This window comes from Rhinoraja longicauda, chromosome 23, assembly GCF_053455715.1.
Source record: "Rhinoraja longicauda isolate Sanriku21f chromosome 23, sRhiLon1.1, whole genome shotgun sequence".
NCBI lineage: Eukaryota > Metazoa > Chordata > Chondrichthyes > Rajiformes > Arhynchobatidae > Rhinoraja > Rhinoraja longicauda.
The window spans coordinates 15,991,847-16,005,692 of NC_135975.1; the positions used below are offsets into that span (position 1 = coordinate 15,991,847).

Here is a 13,846-nt window from a genome sequence, read left to right on the forward strand (position 1 = left end):
CCATTGCTGATGTCACGGTGCCACCTCATACTGCCCCCAGCAGGGATACTCCGCTCATCAAAGATGCCTTAACTGAAATGCCCAGCGTCCATGTCTGAAACATTGACATGTAATATTACTTACTTTCATTCAGATTAAATCTGTCCACTGGTGTTGCAAACTTGTAAGTGACCATATTGCCATCATCCCTGTCAGAAGCTTCAACGGTTGTGATGATTGTTCCAACAGGCTCGTTTTCGGAAACGTCGACAGTATCTTTCGGAAATTTTCTACAGAAGCAAACAAAAGGTTACCGCTTTAATGATATATTTTGTCATCTTGATTAGTTACGGAGCAGGAGTGGCCAGGATCTTTATCTTTGCCTGCTTTTGCTATCAATATTTTAACTTATGCCTCTCATCCGTCCATTTATATTATTGGGCTTGACATTCTCCATAGGAAGATCAAGAGACTGAGTGTTAAGATCACTTTTATACAGGAAAAGGGGATCAAGTAAACTGCTCACTGAAATCAATCAATGGTATTTCTATTACTTGGTAAGGAGAACTGAAGTTTGACACTTGAGTGTACGTTCAAGGGGAAAGTGGACAGCAACTTAACCCTCGAGGTAGTTGTGGAAAGTTGGAAACTTACTTAAACACTGGTGGTTCATCATTCAGGTCTTGAATGTTGACAGTGAGTGCTCCTCGGCAGGAGAGCTTTCCTTTGTCTTCAACTTGAATAGTGAGCCGGCACGTCTATAAATGAAGGGGTCAGTTTTGATTTCCTTTTGGTCCCATGAAGCACATAGAGTAAACATGTTTGAATGTTAGACCAGTAGATCGATCAAACCACAAAAAAAACTTGCTCTTTCCCTTTCCTTAATATATCATCCTTTGAAGCAGGATAGATATATTCAGTGTAAGTTTTAATCTAAATAAAGACAGCAGGGTAGATTAAATGAAGGACTTACATGATATCCCGCATCATAGTCTAGTGAGGAAGCAATAAAGACAGCCCCCGATGCTTGATCAATTCTGTAAACATTTCCACAATTAGTTGGAAACGTATCCTTGCTTTCAATCACGTACTGCGATTCAAAAGAATCACGCAATTAGTTTGAAATGCTAAATAACACAGTGCAGTCATGATTACAGTACATTAAACACCTGAAAATGTAACTGCTTCAGTTTGTGAACAATATTTTATCCATTATGATACGCAACAAATCCTTCCTCTCCACATGGGGAAGAAATTTGCCTCGTGAAATTTAACAACCTCCAGCACTAAGCTGCATTTCAAGGAGCTGAGAGAGTGAGTGAGAAGACAATCATCTCTCAGACGCTTTGGTCATTGAGGTATCAATTGGCCTGTGGCTCTAATATTCGTCTTCACTTCCACGTTTTCCTCTGGCCTGTCCCCTTTCCTCGGAGATGGGAAGCTTCCCCTTGAAACTATAAAAGAAGACAAGGACAGCTTGGGAGATTTGAGAAAATTGTGTCAAAATCCAAGATTTGTGAAGTTTTCAAAATGCACAGCTACTGATCCACAACATGCAACTACTCTTCAGTCTTGTCACAAAGATCTCGACATTATCTCTGTAATTTCAATATCCTTACTTAGACATCTGCATTTAATTATAAGAAAGCCTACTGATAACAATGCAGTGCATATTGAAACCATGATGCACAATGGAAATGAACAGAAAATAAATACCTACGTTCAGAGTATCTCCACTATCATCATCTTTAGCGTGGATGGTGTAAATGTGGGTGCCGACTGCAACATTCTCAGTAATCTCCACAGAATCTATAAAAAGTTTAAAATATTGATTCAGAGAGGGAAATCAATGAAAAATGAAATAGTCATGGAGTCATAGCCTGGAAACAGGCCCTTCGGCCCAACCTGCTCATGCCGACCAACATACCCCATCTACACTTGTCCCACCTGCCTGGGTTTGAGGAAATGGGAAATCAATGGAATTCGCAGAGTTATCACAGCAATCAATTTGGAACAAGCTCATTCATGTTTAAGTTTGCAATGAATCATTCCAATGTAATTGTGCTGTCAGATAAACCCTGCCATACCTCAACAAGCTAATGAGATTAAAACTTCAATAGTATGTATGTACACTGGTAATTGCACTGGAGACTTGCAATCCATTCAGCGGTGAATCGGGAACCTCCTGATGATCTCAAAACTTTTCCATCAACAGCGAGCAATGTCACAATCTCAACCCAATACTCTCCCTGGACCTGTGTAACTCCAATAACCTTCAAGAAGCCAGACTCCATGCAGGACAGAGGAACAGCCTTCTTGAATTGTGTTCCAACTGGTATATTAATTGTTCAAGAGTCAAGAGAGTTTTATTGTCATATGTCATATGTCCCAGACAGAACAATGAAATATATATGTGTGTGTGTGTGTGTGTGTGTGTATATATATATATATATGTGTGTGTGTGTGTGTGTGTGTGTGTGTGTGTGTGTGTGTGTGTGTGTGTGTGTGTGTGTGTGTGTGTGTGTGTGTGTGTATGTATATATTGTTTGTATGTATGTGTGTATACATATATATGATGTATAATATTTATATATACACACACATACACATAAAAACAAACAAACAATAATAGTGCAAAAAGACAAAGACAAACCAATGCATTGTAGTTCAGAGCTTATTTGAGGTTGTAAGGAAGTAGCTGTTCCTGAACCTGGACATTACAGTTTTCAGGCAACATTTAAATGTTCGTATTTTGTACCACCAATACACCAAGGCTGCGAGTCTGTGTGCTACAAGATGCACTGCACTAGTCGGGAGTTCGCCGACAGCACCTCCTGGGAAGGACTAGGCTCCCAGGTGCAAAGGAACACTAAATCCTGTAATCCACCAAGCACCATGAGTGCATTGTCGATGCTGAGTCTAAACCCTAAACTAGCTGATCGTCACATTTTCAAGGGCAATTGGGGCAGGCACTAAATGCTAGCCTCAGCAGTCATACCAGCATCTGAAATATTGGAGATTAAGAAATATTGAATAGGAAGGAACAGATTATTACTGATTTATTATTAATTTTAATTAAATATGATTATTAATTTTCTGCTGACTGGATAGCATGCAACAAAAAGCTTTTCACTGTACCTCAGCACATGTGACAATAAACTAAACTGCAATGGAAAATCAGCAGTTAAAGCCTATTTCAGGCATCCTTCTTCATAAAAGGAAAAACAGACGCATCTCCTCAGCAGCTTTAGCAGCTTTCACAACATCAGTATATTTGACACCCACTGAAATACATTTGAGTACAGTCACTGTGGTGTGGGAGGAATGGCAGTTTTATTGCTTGCCACAATCAACAATTTGATCATGACAGATAATATTTTGTTTAAGTGATGTTAAGTGTCTGATAAATATTGTCCAGAGTGAAAAATAACTCTCGTGCCCTCCTTAAAATGGTGCCATGAGATCATTCAAAACAAAAGAGCAGACATAGGTTCCTTAAAGGTCTCATGGAAACAATGTCACCTGCAACACTGTAGCACTCCCTCAAACCTTCAGTGAACTGTCAGAGAACATATTTAAGCTTAACTCTCAGGTGATGGACCAGAATTGCAGAAGCACTCCATGGCAATGAGGGGAAGGAGGCCATTCAGCCCATTAAAATGAATGCTAGCTCTGAATAAGCATAACTAGGCCAATCCTACTCCCTTGAACCTCCCCGTGCTCCTGCAATTTTTCCTCCTTTCAGGTACTTAAGGTACTCCCTTTTGAACACTGAGCAAATCTATCTCCACCATCACCCAAGATGGTGCATTCCAGATATTAACCAATCTCTGCATAAAATGGCCTTTCTCACACCACTTTTCGTTCTTTTGCTAAACTCATTCTGAGTCAAATACGATAGTTCTTCATCCTTCCACTAATCAGAGGTTTCTCTTTATCCTTCCAGACCTTAAGGGTCTGTCCCATTTAGGCAATTTTAAGGCGACTGCCGGCAACTGTCAAAAACGTAGCAGATCGCCGAACTTTTCTTTTACCCAATGACAATGACAACGACAATGCCGAGTCAGGTCGAGATTACAGCGTCTTCGGAAACATCGCGAAATTCCCACGCTGTCAATGCTTCTCCGGCATCTTAATTTTCGCTGAAATCACTGACAAGTCGGTAAGTACTTGAGAGTTTTGAACTTATAACATCTTGTATGGGTTACTTCAAAACTAAGCATCACTGTAACAAGGCATAAACTGGATTGACTTCCAGTTTACTAATAGCTGTATTAAAAAAATTTTTTTTTTTAAGTGGTTAAGTGGATTTTTGTAAAACGTGTGTGGGCATTCTTTGAAAATGTACGGGAGATGCATATCTGGTTTCTGGGTTGCATATCTGGGTTGCGAGCCCACTTTAAATGTAATGGCTGATAGCCATAAACATCACGAAATTCCCACGCTTACCTGACCGTCAAACTGTCGCCTCCAATCTACCTGTCAAATGTCCTGACGGTAAATAAATTGGTTAAACACAAGCATTTTATGGTATTTTGAAATGACTACTTATTTTAATATAATGTGCTTGTAAATGCATCTAAGAGAACCTATCAAACCTGGGGACAGCAGGCGACAGCGACCACAATAAGCCTGGCGAGAAATTTCACTCCGGATGATTTCTCAGTGACACGCTGATATCCACTACGATTCTTGGAAGACTCTTCACGATCATGCCCGCGACACCCGGCGAACTGTCGGCGACAGCCTAGTCGCCGGCAGTCACCTTAAAATCACCTAAAGTGGGACAGGCCCTTTATCTATCTCCATCAGATGCCTTCTCAAACTCTTCTCACTTCTGTGGAAAACAATCCTTGCTCCTTTAATTTAGTTTAGAGATACAGCGCGGAAACAGGCCCTTCGGCCCACCAAGTCCGCACTGACCAGAGATCCCAGCACGTTAGCACAAGGCTTCACACACTAGTGACAATATATAACTTATGCCAAGTATACAAAGTGGTAGGCAAGTACAACAACAACATTCAAAACATTTTGGACAGGTACATGGATGGAAAAAATTAGAGGAACGTGGGGCAAATGTGAGCAAATGGGACTGGCTTAGATAGTCGGCACGGATGAGTTAGGCCAATCTATACTGTACTATACTGTACAACTCTATGATTCTATGATTTTATTTCGTCTTTTGCACTGTTCTCTATGAACCAAACTCTCCCTCAACCCCCTCCCTCACATCATTTATTGTGGATCTGTGTGGAAATACAGAAGGAAGACACAGAATAATTTTCAATTTTTGATTGTGCTACTGCATGTACTGCTAGTTATTGAAGTTAATTTCACTGAGATTTAAAAGGAATCCATATATTTGAGACATCGATGTAGGAGGTAGCTATCTATTTCAGGTTTTAAATCATACAAAATTCTCCATTATTTGCATTTTATTCTCAGTTCTTTCAAAAACTAAAATAATTTACCGGTTCCTGCAACAAACTTTGGTTCTTCACATACAGGAGGCTCCTTGACATCTTGGATGGACACTTGCAGAAACTTTTTGTCACGGTATTTGTCCTGGTTCACTTGCACTCCCAGCTGAAAGACTTTTTGATTCTTACTTTCAAAGTCAAACACTTCTGTTGTTATTATGAGGCCAGTCTCTGAAATAAAGGAAGATATAACACTTATTACAACTGCAAGATATTATGTTTTTAGGGTGTTATTGCGAGAGATGTTAAAGCATGTACATTTAATTCACAATTGCTAAGTGTATTTCAGGTTAAGTGTTTGAAACCTGGGCAACGCTGTGGAATGAAACTGCTTTTTAATGACTGTCGGAGATGTTTCCACTGGTGCGCAAATGATCATAACATTTTCTTCATGGTAGCAACAGTTACCACAATTGTCATAAGACCCCAAAAATGTGGGACGATGAACAGCCTGCATTTATATAATCTCCTTTACATCCAACATGCCTCATAGGAGTCATTAAACGGAATATGAGACATGGAATCGCAAGGGCGTTTGATCAAATGCCTGGCCCAAGAGGGATCTTCAAGGGAGAGAGAGCTATGAAATGTAAAGTGGGAAATTCAGAGCCGCAGGCACAGAGACTGGAAGGGACACCTGATGAAAGTGGGACAATACTCAGATTCATTAACAGAAGGAGATTTACAGGGGCCTTAATGAAGTCCTTTGTATCCCCTCTAACCACTGCAGGGTCCCTGACGACTGGAAAGTAACCAATCTTGTTCCTTTGTTGAAGAAAGGAAATCAAGATTATCCAGGAAGTTTTAATGCAGTGTGCCTCATGTCAAATGGAGGGAATCTATTGGAAACAATTCTGTGGGAATTGTTTGGAAGAGAGTGGGATAATTAGAGACAGTCAGCACGGTGTTGTTCATGGCAGGAAGGTGATGAAAAGGATTGATGAGGGTAGCGTGGTGGATATTGTTTACACGGATTTTAGTAAATCATTTGATAATGTCCTTTGTGATGGGCTGATCCAAAATAGCCCTGTACAAGCATTGAGAGTGAAGATAGCCAGTATAAAGAGAGGGAGGGGAGGGTGGTTAAGGGGGGTGTGGGTTGTGGGGGGGGGGGGGGGCGTAGGAGAGAGAGAGCAACAAAGTATTTAAAATCTCAAAATAGGATATGGCACTGGAGTATTTCAGTAATTCCTGACATTATATTGAAAATCAAATGCATCTGGTGAAGGGGCTTTGACCAGAAATATTAACTTTGTTCCACTTCCCACACATGCAGCCTAACCTGCTGAATATTTCTTTATTCCGACAGGCCATTTGCTGAGCCACATTCTCGGTAATTTTGTAGGGTTTCCATGCTCCGCCAATACCTCGTCTTCACGACCTTCCAGCATTTAGCAATAGTCCATGCTGGTGCAACCTGGTGGTGTGGTGCTTAAAGCAACCACTGGGACAGGACCGGCTGGAAGGGTGAAGGAATGTCTGGGAAAAGGCGTCTTCCATCAAAAGGCAGCTCAGTGGAGCCTTACCCTTCTTGGGAATCAGGCAGCTCCGACCGTGCAGGGAGCTCAATCACCTCCTCAAACCCTGAAGCAGAACTCTGCCTATGAGCCATGAAAACATATGGCCTTATGTTCCTTTTAACATGCAGAAACATCTTCCATGGATAAAGTCCTCACTTGCAAACCAGCACAGATGCACATTTTGCCATCACTTGGAATTTATTACCTTGCTGGCTTCCAAGTCGGGTGTAAGACCAAAGGTGGTCTTGCTACACATCCACCATAACGTCAGTGGATAATCAGGCAAAATCCTTCTAAATAGGATTTACAGAGTCCTTCCTGGACACTTGCAGCTGTAGAAATAGGTTTTGTGATAATAAGGCAGAAAAGGGCAGTTTCACAGCAGAAAGGAACCCAGGACATCTAAACATCAAATTATTAAAATGGCACCTGTTGTGCGATATATTCTATCCAGGTTAACATTTGGTAAATTAGTCCTTAATTACTTACCAGCATTGATTTGAAATCCAGCAACTGGAGGGGACAAGGAGTAGGCATAGGGGTCCATGGTTATGATGGTGGCATCTTTGGCTGTGGTCACCACTGTTCCAATAGGTTCATTTTCGTTCACTTCTGCCGGATTGCTCTCAAAGGTTATCGCGGCCTCAACCTCTTGAACACCTTGACAGGAGGACATTGGGATTAGTGGCGGAAGAGGAAGAAATAAAATGAGTTACGAAGCAGCAAGGCCAAAAACATTGCGTTAACTTACGTTGGTAGGTAATCAGCTCAATGATAAAAATCAAGTGAAGAAATGAAGACAACATGTTGAAGTGCTCCTGAGAGAGCAAAGTGTGCAGGGCAGTCATGGGCAGTAGGCAACTACAGTGGAACAGCCAAACAAACCTGGTTGCTATGCTGAGCAGAGTGGTGTCTAGCAAATGGCACTCAAAGATTAGAAAGGTATTTCTCTATTTGTACAGGGGCTGTGACCGAGAGGTCATGTCACCACGTGCATTGTGCTAAATATGATAAAGGATGTTATCAAAAGCTTTTAAAACAATTTGGAAAAATAAGGAACAAAATTAATTGCATCAGTAATGGAGAAAAAATGAATGTACCTTTGGAAATTAAGAACTGAGGCAGTCGTTACAAATAATATTCTGAAGCCAGTTGGAGTAAGGTAATTACCTTCTATTATTCAACCAATGGTCTGAACTCTATGCTTATTATCATTGGTCCAATTATTGAAAATAAGCTTTGTTCATTTATATCAATGGCTCAGTCTCCACTGTCTACCGTCCCCCCAACCCCATCAAGAGAGCCGTGTACTTAAGCCCACTATAACTTCCAGCACACTGTTAAACTGTCATGCTTAATGTTTTAATGTTTTATGTTTTATTGTTAATTGTCTACTGCATATCATCTTGTTACTTGCGAGTAAAGTAGCAAAGTGGCTGTGACTGAAGAGGAAGGACTCCAACTGGGCTGCAAAATGACCAGCAAGAGGGGTAAAAACAGAAGGGAGCGCACCTGGGACGCAATGTGTCGCTGTTGGGCCCTCTGGAGATGTCGTGGGCCTATCAACGAAACACCAAGGAAGGAGGGTGCACACCTGATCACCCCAATGAAGTCTTTACCCAGACCCCCTCTCAAGATATTAAGAAGGTGCCAATTATAGGAGGGATTGTAATATCAAGTCCTTTAAGCTCAACCTTGTATGTGTACATACTTGGCTAATAAAATTTATTCAATTCAATTCAATTCAATTCAATTCAATTATTACTTAATGAGGTTAATTGGGGATATATTTGTTGGCACGATGTGATTCGTGTGCATCACCCCTCATCCTGCCAGACTGAATTTGCACATCATTCTTTGACATTTCCACCAGCTTTAACACAATCTCTCCACCTGCCACATTGTCCCCTCTCCATCACTTTCTGCTTTCCAAGAGGACCTCTCTGTCTACGATCCCCACTCTTATCTCGTACATGTGACAACAATAAATTAAACTAAACCAAACAACTTGGGATGGCACAGTGGCGTAGCAGTAGAGTTGATACTTAACAGCACCAGAGACCAGAGTTAGATCCTGACTACGGGTGCTGTCCGTACGGAGTTTGTACGTTCCCCACGTGATCGCGTGGGATTCTCCGGGTTTCCTCCCACATTCCAAAGATGTACAAGTTTGTAGGTTAATTGGCTTTAGTAAAATTTGTCAATTGTCCCTAGTGTGTAAGATAGTATTAGTCTGCGGGGCAATTGCTGCTCAACACGGACTCGGTGGTGCATTTCTAAAGTCTGAAGTCCAACGTCACTGCATTTAAACATTTAATGTAGCCGCTCACAATCAATATTGAAGCCATATAGCCTTGCGTAATCTTTGTGTTCATTGCCATGTTCTAATGCATGAGCTGAACACAAACAAACCCGTTGTCCTGGAGATAAGAGCTCCCTGTATTTGCTGAAGGTTGGTACCTATTTCTGAAATTAAAGTGGTTGATTTGTTTAAAAGGCACCAATAAATCTTGGAGATGTTTCAGGCAGAATTATTCATATCAATCAGTTTTTCACCTGTTCACTGCCTTCGTTTACCTAACAGGAGTGAGCAATTTCCAGCATAAATGATTGTGTGCTCAGATTTTACTCATTAAAAATATTTCAACAGACTATTACTGAGGGTGAAAGAGTCTGTCTATGAATGTAAACGTGAACAAGCATCAACGTCTGCGTTTCATCGTGAGTAATGGTTTAGGTGCAGATTCTTCAGCAGTTCTGGATGGTGTTGCTGGCTGATAGTGTAGGATAACCACTGATTGATCAGCTCATACTAAGCTTGATAAGAACAAAGCAGTATTAAAGTAGGGAAAGATGTAGGCCACTTGGCCCCTCAAAAGCCTGCTCCAGCAATGAAGATGATTGCCAATTTTCCAGCTCAATCTCAGATTCCTATCCAATCTCCGTGTCTATTGCATTCAGAACTTCAGTTTTACACCTGAAAATCTTCACCAACTGAATGTCCGAGTCCCATTAAGCAGAGAACTCAGAACTACACGAGCCCTGAAATGAAGAAATGTCTCCTCATCAAAGTCCTTAATTGCTTTATCATGACATTTTACCGTTTCTTCTCCACACTTAGGAAAATTCTGCCAATCCAACTCCTAATTTTATACGTTTCAAACAGATCAACTTTCAACCTACTCAAAATATCAGGTGGACTTCAGGTGAGTTTCCCTGCTCGCCAATATTTTGGAGTGTTGCTTATGTGTTCTCTAAATTGTTTCACTGAACCTGCATGGAGGGTTGACCAAAATATTCAAGCCTTGACTCAAAACCTTTTCCTACATTGACGAGTCAAGAGTCAAGAGAGTTTTATTGGCATCTGTCCTGAAAAGAAACAATTAAATTCTTGCTTGCAGCAGCACAACAGATATGTAAACATAATACATTTATTACTCAGAAAATATATGTAGACTGATGCGAATAATGTCCACCTAGGATGATCAAACACATTGAATAAAACTTGAAGTTACTAAAACAATAAACTCTAGTCCTTTTAGGGATTTTTGTCATGGTCAGCGAGTTGCTGATTTAAAGGTATTACAAAGTCTACAATCCTATAATGCAATCCTATAATCACAAACATTGAAAATTAATGTGTTATGGTATAATTAGAAATACAACATTTATGATCTGTTACAGTGATCCTTTTAATCTATTCCAGTAAATACCAGAGTAACGGAACCATTAACAGAAATCTGTGTTTTTATACTTTGGTGGCAAGAACAGGAAGGCAGATTATTATCTGAATGGTGTCAGAATAGGAAAAGGGGAGATGCAATGAGACCTGGGTGTGCTTGTACATTAGTCGCTGAAAGTAAGTACGCGGGTACACCAGGCAGTGAAGAAAGCTTATGGCATGTTGGCCTTCATTGCAAGAGGATTTGAGTTTAGGAGCAAGGAGGTCCTACTGCAGTTGTACAGGGCCCTGGTGAGACTGCACCTGGAGTATTGTTTGCAAATTTGGTTTCCTAATTTGAGGAAGGACATTATTGGTATTGAGGGAGTGAATTCCAGGTTAATTTCCGGGACGGCGAGACTGACATATGATGAAAGAATGGGTTGATTGGGCTTGTATTCACTGGCATTTAGAAGGATGAGAGGGGATCTTATAGAAACATATAAAATTCTTAAAGGATTGGATAGGCAAGATACAGGAAAAATGTTCCTGATGTTGGGGGAGTCCAGGACCAGCGGTCAAAGTTTAAGAATAAGGGGTAGGCCATTTAGAACTGAGATGAGGAAAAACGTCTTCACCCAGAGAGTTGTGAATCCGTGGAAGGCAGTGGAGGCCAATTCACTGAATGTTTTCAAGAGAGAGTTAGATTTAGTTCTAAGGGCAAAAGGAATTAAGGGACATGGGAAAAAAGCAGGAACGGGGTACTGATTTTAAATGATCAGCCATGATCATATTGAATGGTGGTGCTGGCTCGAAGGGCCGAGTGGCCTACTCCTGTACCCAATTTTCTATGTTTCTATAATGTTTCAGACACTGAACATTTTCCAGGGCGGAAACCATTAATAAGTGAAAAAAGCCACAAATTCCAATGGGTTTCTGTTCTAAGTGCTGATTGAACATATTTGCGGTTGTTGGGTTTGAAAGCTTGAAGTCATAAACACTGCTCATTCTGCTCGCTTCAGATATTTCAAAAAATAAAAATAAAAATAAAGGTGAATAATAAACAAACACTGTAAAATAAATTACCCAGCCTGGTACATCAAGATCAAATCATCTCACACAATTTAACAGGTACATTCATGTCCATTATTAGTTATTCCCAATCCTTTAGTTAAGTGTCCTACTGTTTTTGTTAAACATATAGAGAATACCACAAATACTGAACTGCCTGCCATCTAGTTCATTTTTGAAGTCGATAAAGACTATCCATAAGAAGAAAATAAATTCTAACATTACCACATTTTTCACAATATGTTTTCCTTAAATATGATGTGACCTAACCCAAGGTCATGGACCCGTAGCCACAGAAGGAGGCCATTCAACCTTTGAGTCCGTGCAGTTAACACATTTTCTGAATTAATTAATCCAATTAATCATTAAATTAAAATGTAGAAACTGTTTAGAAATTTTGTCACAATGTAAGGTTAACCTGGTTCTGATGAGCACAGGCATCATAAACTGGTATCCAGCACTTCCCTGCTATTCTAATTGGTGCAAAAGGTCAAAAAGAGTAGTGGAAGCCAATTAGAAAATGTTCTAATGTAATGCATTGTGGTGGTAAATGGCACGTGGCTGTGAATGTGCTGAAGGAGTTGAGAAATTGGTTCAGAATTAATGCAAAGCTTTTTCTTGTGCATTTTGTGCTCCATATAAGAAACGTAGCCTTGGCATTAATATGTACGGAAGTGGCGGCGCCTAACGGCTGCGGCTCGCTAGCAGTCTGTTCGTCTTTTTTCCTTTTTTTTTGTTGTGTGTCGGTGTTGGGATGGTTTTTGTTTTTTTTTGGGTGGTGTGGGTGGGGGGGTGGTGGTGTGGGTGGGTGGGGGGGGTGGGTGGGGGGGGGGTGCGTGGGTGGGGGAACCTTTCTCTTTTAGGTCTCTTCCTCACGGCGCGGGGTGCGGCTCGGCCGCGGGGCCTTCCATCGCCCGGTGCGGCTCGGCCGCTGGACTTAACATCGTCCGGTGCGGCTCGGCCGCTGGACTTAACATCGTCCGGTGCGGCTCGGCCGCTGGACTTAACAGTGCCCGGTGCGGCTCGGCCGCGGGGCACAACATCGCCCCGCGCGGCTCGGCCGCGGGGCCTAACATCGCCCGGTGCGGCTCGGCCGCGGGACTTTACATCGCCCGGCGCGACTCGGCCGCGGGACTTTTCATCGCTGGTGCGGCTCGGCCGCTGGACTTAACATCGCCCGGTGCGGCTTGGCCACGGGACCTTCCATCGCCCGGTGCGGCTCGGCCGCTGGACTTAACATCGCCCGGTGCGGCTTGGCCGCGGGGCCTTCCATCGCCCGGTGCGGCTCGGCCGCTGGACTTAACATCGCCCGGCGCGGCTCGGCCGCGGGGCCTAACATCGCTGGTGCGGCTCGGCCGCTGGACTTAGCGGTGCCCGGTGCGGCTCGGCCGCGGGGCCTAGCATCGCATGGCGCGGCTCGGCCGCGGGACTTAGCTGCGGGGACTGTGCGGGTCGGTCGGGGACGAGCTGTCTGTCCGTGGGCGTGGGGAAGAGAGTGGAAGTTTTGTTGCCTCCATCACAGTGAGGGGGTGTTTGGAGTCACTGTGATGGACGTTTGTGTTGGGGTCATGTGTCTTGTGTTCTTTTTTGTGTATGACTGCTATGTAATTTCGTTCGGTACCTTGGTACCGAATGACAAATAAAGCTCTGTTGTTGAACTGTTGACATCTGTGTTCATTTTAATTTTAATTTACTGTTGACTTCACTGTAACTTTTCTTCCAGGATTGCCAGTCCTCGCACTTTTGCCACATTCACCCTCAGTGGTTTTGTTCCTTTCCTTTTCAACTCTGGTGAAGGATCGCGGACGTGAAATGTTAACGACTTCCCTTTCCACAGATGCTGCCGGAGGCAGGGATTTTCCAGCATTTTCTCTTTTGCTTTCAAATTTCCAGTGGACCTGTGAAACATGGCAAATCACATGAACAAGAGCCGGAGCACAACCACATCCCTCTTTGCTAAGAGTGGCAATGTCATGATGGCGAAAATGGCAACTGGATAGCAAAATGGCATTAGGCTGCATGAAGCATCGATGGCATCCAGAGAAATCTAAGATGACAACGTGGTTTATATGCAAGCAGCATATCTCACAGATGTGGTGCAGCAGTGTGCAGGGAAGTTATTCCGGCTGCTCTTA

At 42.4% G+C, this 13,846-nt stretch overlaps 1 protein-coding gene across 1 annotated transcript in view; it reads right to left on the reverse strand.

Moving 5' to 3' along the window:
- LOC144604769 (cadherin-related family member 3-like) overlaps positions 1 to 7,655 on the reverse strand; it is a 39,870-nt gene extending 32,215 nt beyond the window's left edge. The window contains exons 1-6 of the mRNA XM_078419414.1: positions 7,469 to 7,655; positions 5,451 to 5,630; positions 1,700 to 1,788; positions 953 to 1,069; positions 634 to 737; positions 124 to 269 (exon numbers count right to left, since the gene is read on the reverse strand). Coding sequence (XP_078275540.1) covers positions 124 to 269; positions 634 to 737; positions 953 to 1,069; positions 1,700 to 1,788; positions 5,451 to 5,630; positions 7,469 to 7,655 — 823 coding nt within the window. The remainder of the gene's footprint in view (positions 1 to 123; positions 270 to 633; positions 738 to 952; positions 1,070 to 1,699; positions 1,789 to 5,450; positions 5,631 to 7,468) is intronic.
- Positions 7,656 to 13,846: the final 6,191 nt, after the last annotated feature.